General features: G+C 42.9%; 1 protein-coding gene across 2 annotated transcripts in view; it reads right to left on the reverse strand.

Moving 5' to 3' along the window:
* LOC140395553 (platelet-derived growth factor subunit A-like) overlaps nucleotides 1–19,116 on the reverse strand; it is a 103,893-nt gene that overhangs the window by 75,222 nt on the left and 9,555 nt on the right. For both annotated transcript variants that reach the window (XM_072483480.1, XM_072483478.1), the window contains exon 2: nucleotides 6,633–6,753. In XM_072483480.1, the coding sequence (XP_072339581.1) occupies nucleotides 6,633–6,753 (121 nt within the window). The remainder of the gene's footprint in view (nucleotides 1–6,632; nucleotides 6,754–19,116) is intronic.

Below are 19,116 nucleotides of genomic sequence, written 5' to 3' on the forward strand. Positions count from 1 at the left end.
TGGAAAAATTACCTCATGGAGTTAGTAATAGGTTTAAATGCCTCAGTGATCGAGAAAATAAATATGGTTCAGGATCCATATCTACTTTTAGTTGTGAGGTTAAGGTGCGTGCAGATCTTTGCAGAGAGTACACATTCAAAGATAATGGTGTCAAAATCTTTTTTTAAAATTTAGAGTAACCAATTCATTTTTCCAATTAAGGGGCAATTTAGCGTGGCCAATCTATCTACCCTGCACATCTTTTGGGTTGTCGGGGTACAACCCACGCAGACACAGGGAGAATGTGCAAATTCCACACAAACAGTGACCCTGAGCCGGGATCGAACCTGGGACCTCGGCACCGTGAGGCAACAGTGCTAACCACTGCGCCATTGTGCTGCCCTAATGGTGTCAAAATCAAAGGTGACTGCATATTTTCGCACTATATTAGTAGTATCTCTGGTGCATTGTGGAGTTTTTTTGCTAGTATTAATAATAAAGCTGAAAATCTCTTCCATGAATACAGAATCCTCCTTCAGTGATATTATGTATTTCCATTCCAACAACATGTCACTGGAACAAAGGTTAATCATCTATTTTTGTGTAACATCTGCTCCCAGGAAACCTTTAACAATGGGTTTTAAATAACTAAATGAGGGTCAAGAGAGAGCCACCATCAACTGAAATTACACCAGTCTTTCTTTCTTTGTACAATATCATCACAACAGCACAATAGGAGACTATTCAACCCATTCATGTCCGCTCTCTGCAGAATAATCCAGTTAATCCCCTTCCTCACTCTTTCCGCAGTCTTGAAAGTTTACTTCCCTCAAGTGCCCATGCAATTTCTTCTTGTCTCTGCTTCCAACACCCTCATAGACAGTGGGTTCCAGGTTATTCGCACTTATTGCATGAAAAAGTTCTCAACTACCCACACCTCTTGCCTTATACCTGTGTCCCCAACACCTTGTATGGCCAACTAATAGGGACTACTCTTCTTTGTCTACTATATCCAAAGCTGTGGCCATCTGGTACCTATATAAATCTCCCCTCAATATTTTCTTTTCTCCATGGAGAATAATCCCAGCTTCTCCAACCTAACCTTAAAATCCCTCATTCCAGGAACCATTGTGGAAAATCTCCTTGGTACCCTCTTGAAGACAGTCAACTGGGTACAATAATTTAATTGTGGACGTGCCAAAACTTTATAGAAGTTCAGGATGACTTCTGGGCTTTTATACTCAATAGCTCTGTTTATGAAGCCCAAGAAACCAGATGCATTGTTAGCTACCTCAATACGCCCTTCAAAAATCTATGCACATAAACCTTGAGGTTCCTCTGCCCCTACACACTCTCTACAATTGTGCTATTAAGCCGATATTGCCTCTCTTCTACCAAAATGCATCACCTCACAGTTCTCTATATTAAATTCCATCTGCCATTCATCTGTAATTTCTGCTAGCCTACCTATGTTCTGTTGTAGTTCTATGAGCACCAATGTTTGCCACACCATTTGAGGACTATGTAACAATTCAATACGTGCATTTGCACATTAACAATAGCAAAGTTTAAAGTGTGGCAGATCTGGAACTGGTTGGGATGTCTCTAGCCAATATTGTTTTGAACAATCCCAATACCAGGATTTAAGGATAAATGATTCATGTCTTTTTACAAATAGTTTGCATTAACGAATATCTTTATGTCTATAGTGTCACAACTCTAAAAGGTTCCACAAGTCTCAAAGCTATCACGCATCCTATCCACAATCAATTATGACTGGCATAAATAACCTCCATTCATTATATTAACCATGCTGATTGACCCGACATTCCATGGTCCAAGTTTAAACCGATCACAAACACTTCTATACCATGAATATGCAGCATAGCTAAAGACCTATAACCAGCTAAATAATTAAATTGTTCATTTTATTTCCCAAAGTTTTAATTAACACACCAGCTAGTAAACAAAGAATGAATGGATCTTGCACTCATTTAGTGACTTTTGTAATCTCTGGATGCCCAAAAAGTATTTTACAACCAACAAAGTACTTTGGAAGTGCAGTCACTATTGTACTGAAGCACAAAACTGACCACTCAATATTTATTGTCTAAAATTTATTTTCATACATCGGATGTCCTTACTTATTTCACAGTAAATCCTTCCAACAATACTTTTCTTTCAAATCCTGAGTGGCTACCTGTAAAGCTAATGCATGATTTTTCTTTATTTATTTGTAGAATGTGGGCTCTGCTGCAAAGCCAGCAACTGTTGCCCATCCCTAACTGCCCTCGAGGAGGCGAATACAGCTTGCTAAACCATTTCAGAGAATCACATTGTCCTGGACCTGATTTGCATATAGGGTGAGGATAGTAGATCTTCTTCTCCAAATAAATGAGTTGGGTGTGTTGTTATGCCAATCAGGGAGTTTCAATCTCCCCATTAATGATACTAGCTTCTGAAATAGAAAATATTGGAAATATTCAGTAGATGAGGCAGCATCTGTGGAGAGTAACAGAGTTAACGTTTTAGGTTGATGACCCTTCATCGTGACTCACACAAATAGGCAATAGTTATTGTTGACAATTCCATCCATGTATGAAAGAAATACATTACATCAATGAAATTGTAGTTTAGCTTCTGAAGAACTACACTACCCAGAATACACTGTAATAACTCACAGGACAACTGAACAAAAACTTACAAGTAATTGCCATATGGAAATGGCAAAAAATCTGTTGAGAAACGGATTTGTTTTTAGTGCTTTATTGGAAGCTCCCACTCTCGTTAACAAATCCCATAATTCTGTTTGTGTGACAGTGACGCTTCTATTTTGTTGTAATGTGACAAATGTAGGATTTTAGGAATATTGGATTATAAATATTGGGCAATTAAAGGGTTAGAGTGTGTATGACTGCAGTAGTCATGTTTTAAAAAAGGACATTTTTTGCAAGGCCTGGGAGCTCTTCGGAGCCAGAAGGTGAAATTGACCAGAGGAATTTGTTTCCAGTCTGGGCTAATGCGCTATAGTTTGAGTAGGGAAAGTCCCTGGGGAGTTAATGTGTGTTCCACTTGGAGAGTTCATTTGTTTTTCACCTTGGGGTGATGATGTCATTGCTGGGTGGAACTAAGGGATTCAGAAAGACATTTTGAGAAAGCTTTAGAGAGAAGTTGATATGGCAACCCTTGTTTTGACCACAAGTAAAGGCAGTTTTCTCTCCCAGGAGGATACTTATAAAAATAGTAATAACATTTAAAGCAGAGCAGTCTTGTCTGAGGACAAGGAAGAAGTTCTGTAAAGTAAGTATTACTCTATGCCATGCTGATTGAGAGCTGTATGTTTCTTTTCTTGTTGTTTAATAGGGAATTGAGTAGTAGTATTTAAGGTGTAATTATAACCTGGTCCTTTCGGATGTGAAGTTAAAGAGTTTAATATCGTATTCATAATAAAGTTTTGTTTTAAAATACCTGATCCCAATTTTCTCATGCAATTACTCCTGGAGCAAACCATTCTTTCCACATAGTCTCACAAAATAAACAAAAATATTGGGGTTTCGGCCCAATATCTGAGCCACTGTTGGTATCTGTTCTGGGATTGTAATAGTAAGATCAACATTCATGGTATGCATATCAAAGATTTGAAAGCAATGTGATGTGGATGCAACTCACGCACACTATTAAAAAGCTGCTCTTCCCTTCATTGACCTGGCAAAATCAATAGGCTGGATTTTGTGGTCAGCGGGACAGCAACTGTGCTTGCCACTGGCCATAGAACTATAGAAATCCTAGAGTGCGGAAGGAGGCCATTCGACCCATCGAGCCTTCACTGACCCTCTGAAATAGCACCCTACCTAGTCTCACTCCCCTGCCCAGATAACCTGCACACCTTTGGACACCAAGGGACAATTTAGCATGTACCAATCCACCTAAGCTGTACATCTTCGGATTCTTGTGGGAAGAAACTGGAGCACCCGGAGGAAACCCACGCAAACACAGGGAGAAAGTGCAAACTCCAACATAAACAGTCACCCAAGGCTGGTCCCTGGCGCTGTGAGGGAGCAGTGTAGTGCTAACCACTGTGCAACCGTGGACTTTGAAGAAGACCTGCTGACCTCTGTGGCCTAGATTTCCTATTTCTAATAACAGTTTGTTTCAGCACCAAGACAATGGGGATCTCCAAACACCCAACAGTATTGATGGCATTAAACAAGGTAGCTAATCACATTGAAGTATTCTCACACAATCAATCCAGGAAGTTAAAAACCATTGAATCCATTAACTCTTAGTCTTAAAGCTTTTACAGATAATAAAATAAATTATAGGAACATGCGCAGGGGATTAAGATGGAAAACAAAATATTAGAAATAAACTTTTAAAAATGATTTTGAAAAATGTGGGATTTCTTACAATGGAGAAATTTGACCTTAGTAATTAAAAACCCAATTACATCACATTCAACAAGGTGTACCTTTTTCAACAATTTTTGCATTGAGCCTAAAAGCGTAAGAGTGGAATTTCTCATTAATTCATATATTTCCAATTGATTATAATCTGGTGTAACCTTTAACAGTGCGTTCCCTGGAGAGGTGTAGAATTAATGACAGCAACATCAGGATTTCCAGGCTTAACAGCACACGTGCGGACTCTAGAAGTTGCTGTTAGCCTCAGAGAAGGCTCATAGCAGATGCTGACAGTTTTACCATCACCACCACGACAGAATCTGGGCCATTAGACTTTTTCCAGTATTGTTCCCAAGTGCACCATACGATAATCATGGCATTCATGCCAGTTGTCACCGAATGCCATTGTTTACGAGAAATTCTCTTGGGGGTGCGGAAGTGCACTCTTCTGAAGATGGCCAAACCATCTGGCTGATTTTCTGCAGATTAATTAGATTAGGCTCATCTGAGACCCATGATCTAGTCAGTCAGCTACAATCTTTCCAGACATTGCAAAACAAAGAACCCGGCTGTATTCAGAACAGTGTCTACCTCCTCGCTGTTAGGAAACTTTTAAAATCCTGCAGCAGCACCAGGTTCTTCAACTATCAACAGACAAGCTCCCAACCACAGGCATTTAAAAGCCAGGAGCTCCCCTATGTTATGTTAATTAGTTCCACATCAAAATACACGTGGGATCAATGCACTAAATATCCTGCTGTCTTCTTACAACAACAGCCAATCTCTGGTCAAGTGTTTCCTGAATCTGAAAATATAGTTGTCATAAAATGGCAGTGACGCATCAGGGGCGAAATTCTCCCCCAACGGCGCGATGTCCGCCGACTGGCGCCAAAAACGGCGCCAATCAGACGGGCATCGCGCCGGCCCAAAGGTGCGGAATGCTCCGCATCTTTGGGGGCCGAGCCCCAACATTTGAAGGGCTAGGCCGAATCCGGAGGGATTTCTGCCCCGCCAGCTGGCGGAAATGGCGTTTGTTGCCCCGCCAGCTGGCGCGGAAATGCGGCGCATGCGCGGGAGCGTCAGCGGCCGCCGACAGTTTCCCGCGCATGCGCAGTGGGGAGAGTCTCTTCCGCCTCTGCCATGGTGGAGGCCGTGGCGGCGGCGGGAAGGGAAAGAGTGCCCCCACGGCACAGGCCCGCCCGCGGATCGGTGGGCCCCGATCGCAGGCCAGGCCACTGTGGGGGCACCCCCCGGGGTCAGATCGCCCCGCGCCCCCCCCCAGGACCCCGGAGCCCGCCCATGCCGCCTGGTCCCGCCGGTAAATACCAGCTTTGATTTACGCCGGCGGGACAGGCAATTTCTGGGCGGGACTTCGGCCCATCCGGGCCGGAGAATTGAGCGGGGGGGGTCCCGCCAACCGGCGCGGCCCGATTCCCGCCCCCGCCCAATCTCCGGTACCGGAGACTTCGGCGGGGGCGGGGGCGGGATTCACGGCGGCCAACGGCCATTCTCCAACCCGGCGGGGGGTCGGAGAATGACGCCCCTGGTTTGCTTCAACTTTGCAGTGGATGAGTTGCTGAGAATCATGCACGGATGCGTCACTGCCACTTTATGAAGTCTAGACTTTCAGATTCGGTAAACACTTGACCATGGTTTGCGTTTGTCTGGCTGGATTGAAACTTCACCTCCACAAATAAAAGATGGCCGTCTCTTCTACTCTACCTCCGAAACACCTCACTTGGAAATTTACTGTCAAAATCATGCTCTCAGGTGGATTAAATTACAATTCGCTTAGAATCTTACAACAAAAAACAAACCATTTGGTGTTTATCTCTACACAAAATTCTTCCCACCTTAATCTCACCGTGTCAACATATTCTTCTGTTTCATTCTCCACTGCCCCCCCCCCTCCCATACTTCTATTGCTTTCCCTTAAATGTCTCGATGCTATTCACCTCAACTTGGTAGCAAGTTCTACATTCTTCTTCCCCTCACAGTAAAGAACTTACTCCTGCATTTCCTATTGGATATATTAGTAATTATTACCTCTAGTTTAGGATTCTTCCACAAGTGGAAACATCTTCTGTTAGTCCACTCTTCCATAATTTTACAAACCTCTATCAGATCACCTCACAGTCTTCAGTTTTCTACAGAAGTGAATCCCGGCCTATTCAGATTTTCCTGACTGTTGTACCCTCTTGGCTCTGTTGTCATCCTCGCAATTTCTTAGTAATACTGTTGTAGAACACTGACCTTTGGCCTCAACACCCAAGAGGTCTTCCAGGTCATTGATACTTCTGATATCTGCTTGAGCGATCATCCTCAGCACATCCTCTGGGAGACCTTCTTCTTTATTCATGTTTTTTGGCATTTGCTGTTAGAGAGACACAAACAGTTATGAATGCCCAGGGAAATAAATCAATATGGAGCCAGTAATACATCTTTTCTCTGAGTTTTAATTATATCCCAATGTTATATTAAGGGAGAGAAAGAGAGTATTTCATGTCATTTTTAAACAAATGATGACAGAAGCACAGAAAATACAGTGTGAAAGAGGCCCTTTGGCCGATCGAGTCCGCACCAACGCATGGAAGATGCCTGACCTGCCTACCTAATCCCATTTGCCAGCACTTGGCCCATAGTCTTGAACGTTATGATGTGCCAAGTGCTCATGCAGGTATTTTTAAAGGATGTGAGGCAACCCGCCTCTACCACCCTCCAAGGCAGTGCATTCCAGACCATCACCACTCTCTGGGTAAAAAAACCTTTTCCTCAAATCTCCTCCTGCCCATGACCTTGAACTTGTGTCCCCCTCGTAACTGACCCTTCAACTAAGGGGACCAGTTGCCCCCTCTCCATCCTATCCATGCCTCTCATAATCTTGCACACCTCGATCAGGTCGCCCCTTAGAAACAAAGTCAAGTAATGAACGGACAGTTTGATTTTGTAAAATTGAATGTCAGTGAAACAGATTTACATTATGAGCATATGATAATGATAGACAGGAAAAAACTATCTGGTCCAATTTGCCTGCTATAATAAGCCATGTTGCCATAAAACATCACAAACCCGAATGTTCCCTAGCCACCAGCAACCATATATTAAAAGCAAAATACTGCGGATGCTGGAAATATGAAATAAAAAGGGAAGTTTTCACAGAACTTCTTCAGCAATGCTGCAGAAGTGTCATATGGATTTGAAATGTTAACTCTGTTTCTCTCTCCAAAGATGTTGCCATAGTTGCTGGGTTTATCGAGCATTTTCTGTTTTTATTTCAGCAACCAGGTAATACCTGGGAGAGAAAAAAGCTTGGAGAATGGTGGGTGAATAAAAGAGCTGGGAAATCCCTCTCTAACCTTCTGCTGATCAAGATGAGTTCCAGGAGGGTCACCTCGACATCACTCCTGCCTTACAACTAATTTTCATATGCTGTGCTATCAGTCATGACCAGAACTTGGCCAGCTCTCTTTCAAATTCTTGGAGCAAATATGCATTCAGAACACAAGCTAGCAACTTGTTCCAAAGATCATCAACCCTTTGTGAAAAAACAAACATCCTGCCATCTAACCTCGTTCTATGCCATGTGACTTATGTACATTTCCTGTTTATTTCTAAACCTATCTAATTCAAACAGTCTTTCCACAGGAACACAGTCTAATAAGTCTAATACCAATTCTTCAATTAAATTTCTCCAAAAATACATTTCTTCAGAATAAAAAGATCCAGCTCTCCAAGCTTATTGTGCTGGTTAAGGTATTTGAACTAGCAGCCAATTCTGCGAAATCTTTTCCAGCGTCCCCTCAGTACCCATCCTGTGATTGCACAGTGGCACAGTGTTTAGCACTGCTGCCTCACAGCACCAGGGACCCGGGTTCAAATCCAGCCTTAGGTGACTGTATGGGTTTCTCCTGGGTGCTCCAATTTCCTCCCACAGTCCAAAGATATGCAGGTTAGGTAGATTGGCCATGCTAAATTGCCCCCTTAGTATCCAGGGATGTGCAGATTAGGTGGGGTTAGGGCAGCACGGTGGTGCAGTGGCTAGCACTGCTGCCTCATGGCGCTGAGGACCAGGGGCCGATTCCGACACCAGGTCACTGTCCGTGAGGAGTTTGCACATTCTCCCCGTGTCTGCATAGGTCTCACCGCCACAACCCAAAGATGTGCAGACTAGGTGGATTGGCCACGCTAAATTGCCCCTTAATTTAATTTTTTTTAAAAAGGTTATGTGGGGTTATGTGGATAGGGTACATGAGGGGGCCTAGGGAAGGTGCTCTTACAGACTGATAGGCCGAGTGGCCTCTTTCTACTGTGTATGAATTCTATGGTTCTAAATTTGGACACTGTATTCTAGATCAGGCCTAACCAAGGTCCTTTTTGAAAAATCATAACAACATTTTTTACTTTTTTACATATTATTCTCGATTATTCTACCCAATACTCTACTTCTATTTGCTCCGGCGCACTGCTTGTGAACCTTCAGAGATTTGTACGTTATAACACCTAAATCTCTCTCTCGGTGAACATTTAGCTGGAATCCTTCATGGCGTACACAAGCTTGGCGTTAGGCTGACCTGTGTGCATAACATTATATTTATTTTCATTGAATGTAATGTGCCAGACATGGGTCCATTCCTTCATCACATCCAGATCAAACTATAATTGGGTTATTAAGGTTTTAAAATGTTTGTGTCATCTATGAACCTATGAATAGTTCCTCCCCCCTCCACTGCTCCCCCCCCCCCCCCCCCCCCCCCCCCGCTCCCCCCACTCGCCCAAACCAGGACCTTCAACCAGACTGTTGGTATTGATGGTGAAAATCAATAATCTTCACACCAGTCTGTGCACTGGTTAAAGGTTCCATGCAGAACCATTACTGGGTGACATTCTAGCATAGCAGCTGGGACGGTGCCATTGATTTTTTTCAGAAACATCGTGATGTTCATGTGGAAAAACCACTGACTGTTTTTAAGAAAGTCTACTCAGCTTGTACGCATCGATCAATTCTACAAATGCATCTACCATCAGTGAATGAAAGGTTGTGCTGTACAGCGGCCTAAGGCTTCAAGGTATCATTTTACTTGTAATTCAATCCAGTAAAGTCATTTGGCCTGTAAAAAACGGTCTGACAATGTAGTATTTCCTGCCACCCCAGGTAATGAGAGACACTGTGATCACCTTACATAATCTCCAGCAATCAGTTTACAATAATCAGATTTAAGTGTTACACCTGCGCTGTGCTAACCCAAAATATTGCAGAGAATAAAAGCCCAAATTTCAAACCATTTTTGACAACAGTTGTTTAACAATTTACACAGGTCGAGGTAAAATGTCCAAAGAGGAATAGCTCCCTTTCAAATAAATGCTTCTGTTCAGAGAATCTGTCACCTTCCACCATCAGTTCTTTCTGATAGTCGTCTCTCTCTCTCTCTCCCAATACACCCACTCTCCATCCACCATCCTATGAATAAGTAGAGGCTATATGACTAATGATGAGCTGGTTGTGTTCAAACTTGTTTATGATGGAAAGTTTCGCTCCCCATAGACAGGTCAGCGTCCCAGTTACAATGCGTCTCTGTAAAACTAATAAGCTGAAAGGATTGCGGTTATCCCTTTAACTGGCACAACCCTATATTTAGGATTGGGCCTATTGCCGATTGAATGTTTCAAACATCCACTTTGGTTGTACAGCTGTCTTTTCACTTTTAAACTCTCAAAAGAGCATTTCTGTTGCACTGATGAACAGATTCTGCACAGTGAGAGACGAGATATACAGTAAGAGTTTCAGCACAAGAATACACTACTTTAAAAAAATGTTGACCTTATTGAGATGCTCCAACTATAGCTTGCATTTGGAACTATTTTCCTCGGCATCAGCCTTTCAAAAGAAGTAGAGGTCTGTTCTCTGAAAGCTATTAAGTCATATCTAGTGGGACAAAGCAAGGCTCTCCAGCAACAAAGTAGGAACTTCACACCACTTCCCCGAAGCTAGTCGTACAATTGGATCATTGCTGCACAAGGTTGGACTCACAGATATTGACCAATAATATTTAATTGCTTCGAAAGATCTAATCAAGTCTCTAAAACAAGTGAATTCAATTTTCTCCATCTGGAGAAATTCCAACAGGTCGGACAGCCAGTCTGCAGCTTTGGGTGGTGCTGCTGACCGCCAGCCGAGCAGGATTCTCCGGCGGCCGATTAGGGAGGCAAAGGCGTTAGCTGTCTTCCCCATGAAGAGATCTGGCTGTTCTGATACCCTGAAGACTGCCACTCTTGGACAAGGCTCTACCCTCATCCCTGCCACCTTGGACATTCGCCATCAAAGGGTCGGTGGAGGGCATTCACAAAACATGGGAGCCATTCACTCGGTTGCTCCAAGACCTGTTTGTAGTCAACAACTATGAAACCAAAGAACAGGAGGGGGTAGCCATGACACGGCAAGGAAGGGGGGCAGGGGGAAAGGAAGTGGGGAGAGGGGGGGGCAGGGAAACATGGAACCCAACCATTGCCCAACAAAAGAAGCATGAGAAGAAAGGGGGATGCAGGAACGACAACCTGAACCAAGAAAAACTCAGTCGGGAACAAAATACAGGAAACCACAACCACCACTGTAAATAATACAAGAGAAAGAACTACAATGTATGTATGTAAACAGTTGAAACCGACCGATGTGTAAATGTTTTTCTTTGTCCTCTGCCCCCTACTGTTTGTCCATATTTATCCTTGTTTTGTATACCACAAAAAAATCAATAAAAACTTTTTTTTAAATGTCTAAAACAGAAAACATCACAGAAAGGTTCAGAAAGTATACTTTGTGCACATTTAGCATTCGGTGTCCTGATGGACAAGCTTGACATAAATATCTGGTTAAAAAGCTTAACACCAAGTGAACGATGATAATGACTGAAAAGTTGTGATGACATTCGAATTTTGGCTGCATAAAATAAATATTGCTGATGATAAAGTACAAAGCCACATGATCATAATCAAAAGAAGTCATAGAGCAGGACTTTAAGAGTCTGATCAGGTGATATATTGATGACATCATCAGCCGTTGCACAGGAAAACTGGCAGTCTATCCGAGCAGCCTGTCGAGTAAACACCTTTCCAGTAAAGCCCTTGTTTATCTATACCTTTGTGGTCTGAAAAACTATCCTTTGAAAATGCCAGGGGCGGCATGAGGCGCAGTGGTTAGCACTGGGACTGCGGCGCTGAGGACCTGGGTTCAAATCCCGGCCCTGGGTCACTGTCCGTGTGCAGTTTGCACATTCTCCCCATGTCTGCGCGGGTTTCACCCCCACAACCCAAAGATGTGGAAGTTAGGTGGATTGGCCACGCTAAATGCCCCTTAATTGGAGAAAAAATAATTAGGTATTCTGAATTTTTTTTTTAAATACCACAAAGAAAAACTGGTGACGAGGAGGTTGGAACCATGCCAGCAGACTCCTGGAGAAATCTTTTAAAACAGCTAAATCGTCGATCCGTGCGCAAAGGGTTAAGAAGTTTAAAAACTCCACTACACCAAAGCTGGTGACGGAGGAGTGCCAAATATCGATAGCAGCCATCAAAGGAACCAAAATTTAAATGTAGATTTTGGAGGAAACAACATCAAAAAGAAGCTCGCTACATGCTCAGCCTGGGAAGATCTTCAAAGTACAGGGAGCACTGTGGGTAGCAAGTTCCCTGCAACAAAGCTTAGAGCTGGACGTGTTCCAAAACTCAGAAGGAAACAGGTTGAGTTCAGGTGCTGGAAAAAAGTGAGGTAGCGCTAAAAACACCATAGGACTTCAAGCTTACACAAGCCCTTTCCATGGCAAAAATGGAGGGAATCTTTGGTGCCGTGGACCATATGATGAGAACACCGAGGGGTGGAACTCATATACTGGAAGATTCAATTATTTTGGCCAAGTGAATAAAATTGCAACAGATATTGTCGGCCCAACTTCTGGAATATAATGTGGGAGAAAAATTCAACCTCTTGCGAAGGCTGGTGCAGTCAGAAAAACCAGACACAAAAACCGATGATGAAATTGTGGAAATATTGCAGGCACAAGAGGTTCAGGTTCCATAAACAGTCCATAACTACTTTGAAGGAATTAGCTGAATACTATGAATTTGAAGGTGTCTTGAACGACACCATGAGAGACAGACTAGTGTGTGGGTTAAGAAGCAAAGTTATCCAAAAAAGGCTGTTAACAGAAAGCAACTTAAGCCTAAAGAAAGATTTAGAAGTCACAATATTTATGGAATTAGCAGCTAAGGAAGTCCAACCATTACGTTTGAGCACAAGAATCCATTAAATGTCAGCTGAGACCCAAACACAGACAGAGGATCGAAATTGCCACTGATGTGCACAAACTGGGAACGCAGGAGCAGACTGCTGGTGCAAAGATACAAAATACGTCAATTGCGGTTAAAAAGGAGCATATCTAATGTGTGTATTTGGGAAAGAAACAAGTTACAAACAAGAACCATAAAAAGCAAGAACCAAGAGTATCTAATGGAAAACTGAATAGAGGAAAAAGGATCAAGAAATCCAAAAGGGTGCGAGAAAGTCAGATAACGAACTGTCATTAAACGTACTCACCATTGCGGGCACAAAAAAACGTTACTGGGTCACTCCTTTAATGGACAAACAACTAGTCAAAATGGAGGTGGACACTGGAGCACCAGAAACTATTTACCATGAGAAACCACAATGTATTGTCTTAAAACCCTCAAAGATAATAAGAACCTATACTGGGGAGGTGGTTCCGTTGAGTGGCTGTATCAATGTAAATGTGCAATTAAATGGACAGATTGTAGAATTGTCCCTGCACATTGTTAAAGGTAACTGTTCAACCCTAATGGGGAGAACCTGGCTGTAGAAAATCAAGCTAAACTGGGCCATGGCGAATCCCATGTCAGAGTCCGAAGTAGATCTACCGAAGGTTTCAACGAAACATGCCATTTCCTTTAATGGAGAGCTGGGAGGCATGAAAGAGATCTCAGTCAAGCTAAGGATTAAGGACGAAGCCAAGCAAGGTGCTTACAGGTCCAGTCAGTGCCGTATGCCATTAGGCCCAAGGTCAAGGCAGAATTAGAGAGGCTGGTCAAGACGGGGGTCTTCGAACCCGTTAATCTAAGTGATTGGACCATGCCAGCAGTACCCATGATGAAGAAAGATGGTTCGGTATGCTTATGTGGCAATTTCAAAGTCACTATCAATCTGATTCTGTGATTCCTTTGCCGTTAATTAATTATTTATTAATGGTGGTTTGGAGGCCAGCATTTCAGTAAAGCTGACCTTAGTCAGGCTTATCTCTAGATAAATGTGGATCCAGATTTACAACAATATTTGACAATCGTGGCACTAATATAATATCAGATGTAAAATACTTCCATTTGGCATTGCGTTCGCACCTACGTTGTTCCAACATGCCATGGATCAAATTTGAAGTGCACTAGAAGGAGTCCAGTGCTACTTGGACGATATCTGAGTGTCTGGAATAAATGAAGAGCAGCATCTTCAAAATTTAGAAGCTACACTCTAGAAACCAGAAGATTACACACTACGAGTACGGAAGGATAATTGTGAATTCTTCAAATCTTCTTTTGAATACCTGGACAAGTCATAGCTACAAAGGGACTGCACAAATCACTTTCAAAAGTAAAAGCCTAAACTGAGGCAACTGCACCTCAGTCTTAAATCAAACTTCGATCGTTTTGGGTTGATTAAACTATTATGGAAGGTCTGTCCTTAATCTAGCAACTATTCTCAAGCTTTTACACAACCTTCTGTGTCAAAACAGGAAATGGAAATGGGCGGATCAGTGCAAGAAGGCTTTCGTACAAGCCAAAAAAGAACTACTAAAGTCAGAAGTCCAGACACACTTTGATCCGTAGGTACCATTGCAACAGGTTTGCAAAGCATCACCTTATGTGTTGGGAGTAGTGGTTTCTCACATAATGACCAATGGTGAAGAGAAGCCAAAAGTGTTTACATCAAGATCCTTGAACAAAGCAGACGTCAATCATTTCTCCATGGGACTCTCTAGTTCAGTCATTTCAAACTCAGGGTCTCGACCCGCGGGTGTGCCGTGGATTTACCGATCACGGGAAAAAGTGCCCAACCGGCGCGACCAACTTTTAAAAACGCCCGCTGTAACCAGCTTTCAGAATGCTGCCCCCTCAGCAGTGCACAGGCCCGGTGCCAGCAAGACAGACCGCCTTCTCCTGATGTCAGTGCGCTGACCTAGGAGCAGACTCTTTTTAAAGATCAATGGAATCATCTCTCCAGAAGCGGCAGCAGAGAGCAGGTCACGCGCCCTGTATACTGACATCACGTGCTCTGGGCGCGAGAGAGAGATTCCTCTAACTTGTAGCTGCCTGCAGTGCTGGTGTGAGCTCCAAGGCCTCTGGTGAACAACCCATGAAGAAGAAGCTGAATTCAGGAACAAATCAGGATAAATAAGTTTTCTTGAGGTATGGGTTTATTAATTGTGCCAATGCAACTCAGAGCTCATGTGTGTTAAATGCAGGGAAGTTCTGGCAAATGAATGATTAAAACCCTCAAAACCTCAAAGGCATTTGAAGCATGATAAGTTTGATTTTTTTTTCAATGGATGCAGTGAGAACTTAAATCATCAGCTTAGCAGAAATCTAACATTGAATGACAAAGCAAGTGAGATTGTGAGGACCAAGCAGGCTCACCTGTCACATTAAAGGTAAGCGAAAATGGTGGATTGTAAAGTTTGGTCGTGAAGGCCGGCTGGCGTGGGTCGCGAAGGTCGGCCGGCATGGGTTGCAAAGGTCAGCCGACGTGGGTCGCAAAGGTCGGCTGGCATTGGTCCTGAAGGATGGCCAGTTGGTAAAAATGGGTCCCAGGCAAAAGGGTTTGAAAAACACTGCTATTGGATTGGATTGGATTGGATTTGTTTATTGTCAAGTGTACCGAGGTACAGTGAAAAGTATTTTTCTGCGAGCAGCTCAACAGATCATTAAGTACATGAGAAGAGAAGGGAATAAAAGAAAATACATAACAGGGCAACACAACATATACAATGTAACTACATAAGCACTGGCATCGGATGAAGCATACAGGGTGTAGTGTTAATGAAATCAGTCCATAAGAGGGTCATTTAGGAGTCTGGTGACTATCTTTACTTAACAAGTCATCAATAGATTGAGTGATAATATTTTCTATTTCAAAGAAGTCGATAACACTCTGTAACCACAGGACATGCTAAGAAGGATACCAGAAATAATCCACTTCTGACAGATGTTATGGACATGGTACTTCATGGTAAGACTGAGGGAGCAAACCCAGAGTTGAAGCGGAGTTGTTACCAGAAGATTCAAACTATGCGTACAGACTGGCTGTCTCCGCTGCGGAATGAGGGTCATCATTCTGCCATTGATCAGGAAACAGTTCCTAAACTAACCTCATGAAGGTAATTTTGGGACAGTAAGGATGAAGGAGATAGCCAGAAGCTATTTTGGTGGCCAGAGCTCGATAGCGAAATCGAGGAGAAGGCAGGCACGTGTCCGGCTTGTGCAAAGGTTCAAAATCTGCCACCACTAGTACCATTACACCCATAGGAATGGCCAGAAGGGTCATGGTAAAGGGTTCACATAAATAATGCTGGATCATCAAAGGATGCATGTTTTTTATTGTGGTAAACGCACACTCGAAATGGCCTGAAGTCACCATTATGAAGACTACATCCTCAGGGAGAACAATAGAAAGGCTGGGTGAGATTTTTGCAATATTCAGTCACCCTGAACAATTTGTTTGTGACAATGGGCCACAGTTAATTTTGTGAGAATTCACATGCTATCTAAAGGAGAACAGAATCCCCTCCTTATCATCCTGCCACAAATGGACTGGCTGAAAGGTTTGTTCAGACAGTGAAGCATTCATTGAAGGTAACCTAAGCGCAAAGCTCATTGTCTAAACGACTAAGCCAATTCCTGATGACATACAGGAATATAACACATTCGACAACCCTAGGTTTTCCACCATTACTCATGGTAAAATGACAGGTAAGCACAGCGGTTGATTTATTGAAGTCACATAAGACAAGAGAAACTGTTGAGAGGAAACAGCAAAGTTAGGTTTTGCGATGTGAGAACAGGTCTAAACGCTGTGTTTTTCAGAAAGATCAGGAAATATTGGCAAGGAACTATACCACCAGTGAGAAGTGGATACCTGCCATCGTCTTGGCACAGACAGAACCAGTGTCGTACACTGTTCAAACTCGAGGTTGCAGTCAACATGAAAAAGCAGGCGCCTGAGGTTCACCGACAACCACACAGAAATCACATCCTCTGAAATATCTAGCTTATTGACTGTGGTGTTTATTTATTGTTTATATTATAAATTTTGATTGTTAATGTTATATTGTGGTTCATTGCAAGGACCTCTAATGTAAAAGGGGAGTGAAGTGTTGTGTATTCATGTTTGTTCCTAGTTGGAACAAGGTCACTTTAAGAGTCCGACCACGGGACGTATTGATGATGTCATCGGCCGTTTGCGCTGGCAAACAGGCAGTCTGTCCTAACAGCATGTAGAGTAAACGCCTTTCCAATAAAGTTCTTGTTTATTTATACCTTTGTGGTCTGCAAGCCTATCCTTTAAAAATACCAGAGTTACACTTTGCTTCCAAGTCTCATAACTGCAGACATGCCCTTTCGGTACTTCATGCACCAAGGTCATAATGGTACTCTATACTGAGGGTGGGCCTGGAATACAGCAGAAATCTCCTCATCCTACCTCCCCGTAACCCCCATTTCACTTAATTTCTCCCCATCTAATTCTCTCTTCCTGTGGTAACTTGACCACAAGAAAGGCAGTTGAACACATTGCAGAAGTTAAATCTTCTTTACTTCAGAAAACATTGAGGTAATAAAATACAGATTGGCTTCAGACACCAGCAGCAGCTAAACACAACTGTACATAAACTCCTCATGGCTAAACTGAAAATCCGTGCAAACATGTGCTCCCAATGACGTCATAGTTGCATGCACACTTTTGTTAAAGAAATCCATACACATAGTTAAATACGAAGATGTTTATTAAAACACTACTAAAACAAGCTATAACACTTCCCAATTCACAAATACAATCTCCCTGCCATTTCCCAGTTTAAATAGGCATCCATTCTCCACTTCTATAAAATCATAAGACATAGGAGCAGAAGTAGGCCATTAGGTTGATCAAGTCTTCTCCACCATTCAATGAGATCATGGTTGATCTGATTTAATCCCCAACTCCACTTTCCTGCCGTATTCCCATAACCCTTGATTCCCTTACTGGTTAAAAATCTGTCTCATCCTTGAACTTCAACTTTCCTCTCTTGGGCCTACTGACAAAGATATACTATCCCTCAGCCTGAGTCCATTAATTATTATAGCATTCTCTTCATCTTTCCTCTTGGCACCACACCCAACGTTCCATCTCTCCTTCCAGTACAACTTCCAGCTCCTGCCTTTAGTTGCGGCTGCTCCAAGGGATTAGGAGCCATCACACTCTCAGTGTACAGTCTGAAGAAACAGCAGTAAGAGAGAGGTGATGAGCGTTGTCCTGAGTAAAGGTGGCAGTTATTGATTTTCATCCAAGAGCAAAGGTAAACATTTCCCGAAAACGTTTCTTTCAGGAAATGAGAATTCCTGGCCTTCTGAATGTACGTAATTTACGACAGTCAGGCATTCAACCCTTCCTGTCTACTCCGCCATTCATCATGATCATGGCTGATCATCCAACTCAGTAATGTGCTTCCGTTTTCCCTCCATATCCTTTGACTCCTTTAGCCCTAAGAGCTATATCTCACTCCTTCTTGAAAACACATAATGTTTTGGCTTCAGTCCCTTTCTGTGGTAGCAGATTCCACAGGCTCACCACTGTCTGGGTGAAGAAATCTCTCCTTGTCTCAATACTAACTGGTTTACCCCATTTCCTTAGACTCTGACTACTGGTTCTGGACTTCCCCACCATCGGGAATATCCATCCCGCATTTACCCTGCTTCGTTCGATTAGAATTGTATAGGCTTCTTTGAGATCCCCTCTTATTCTTCTAAACTCCAGCAAATATAGTCAAGACCGATACAATCTCTCCAAATACGTCAGTCCCGCCATCCCAGGAATCAGTCTGGTAAATCTTCACTGCACTCCCTCTAGAGCAAGAACACCCTTCCTCAGATAAGGAGACCAAAACTGCATGTAATATTCCAGGTGTGGTCTCATCAAGCCCCTGTATAATTGCAGCAAGACATGCCTGTTCCTGTAATTGAATCCTCTCCCTATGAAGGCCAACATACCATTTGCTATCTTTACCGCGTGCTGCACCTCCACGCTTACCTCCAGCGACTGGTGCACAAGGACACGCAGGTCTTATTGCACATTCCCCTCTCTCAATCTATAGCCATTCGGATAATAATCTGCCTTCCTGTTTTTGCTACCAAAGTGGATAACCTGACATTTATCCACATTATACTGCATCTACCTTGCATTTACCCACTCACTCAACTTGTCCAAATCATACCGAAGCATCTCTGCGTCCTCCTCACACTCACCCTCCCACCCAGATTTGTGTCATCTGCAAATTTGGAGATATTACATTCAGTTCCCCCATCTAAATCATTAATGTATATTGTGAATAGCTGGAGTAGTAGCATTGATCCCTGCATTACCCCACCAGTCACTGCCTGCCATTTAGAAAAAGGTCAGTTTAATCCGACCCTTTGTTTCCTGTCGACCAAC

The sequence above is a fragment of the Scyliorhinus torazame genome, chromosome 18 (assembly GCF_047496885.1).
Source record: "Scyliorhinus torazame isolate Kashiwa2021f chromosome 18, sScyTor2.1, whole genome shotgun sequence".
Lineage (NCBI taxonomy): Eukaryota > Metazoa > Chordata > Chondrichthyes > Carcharhiniformes > Scyliorhinidae > Scyliorhinus > Scyliorhinus torazame.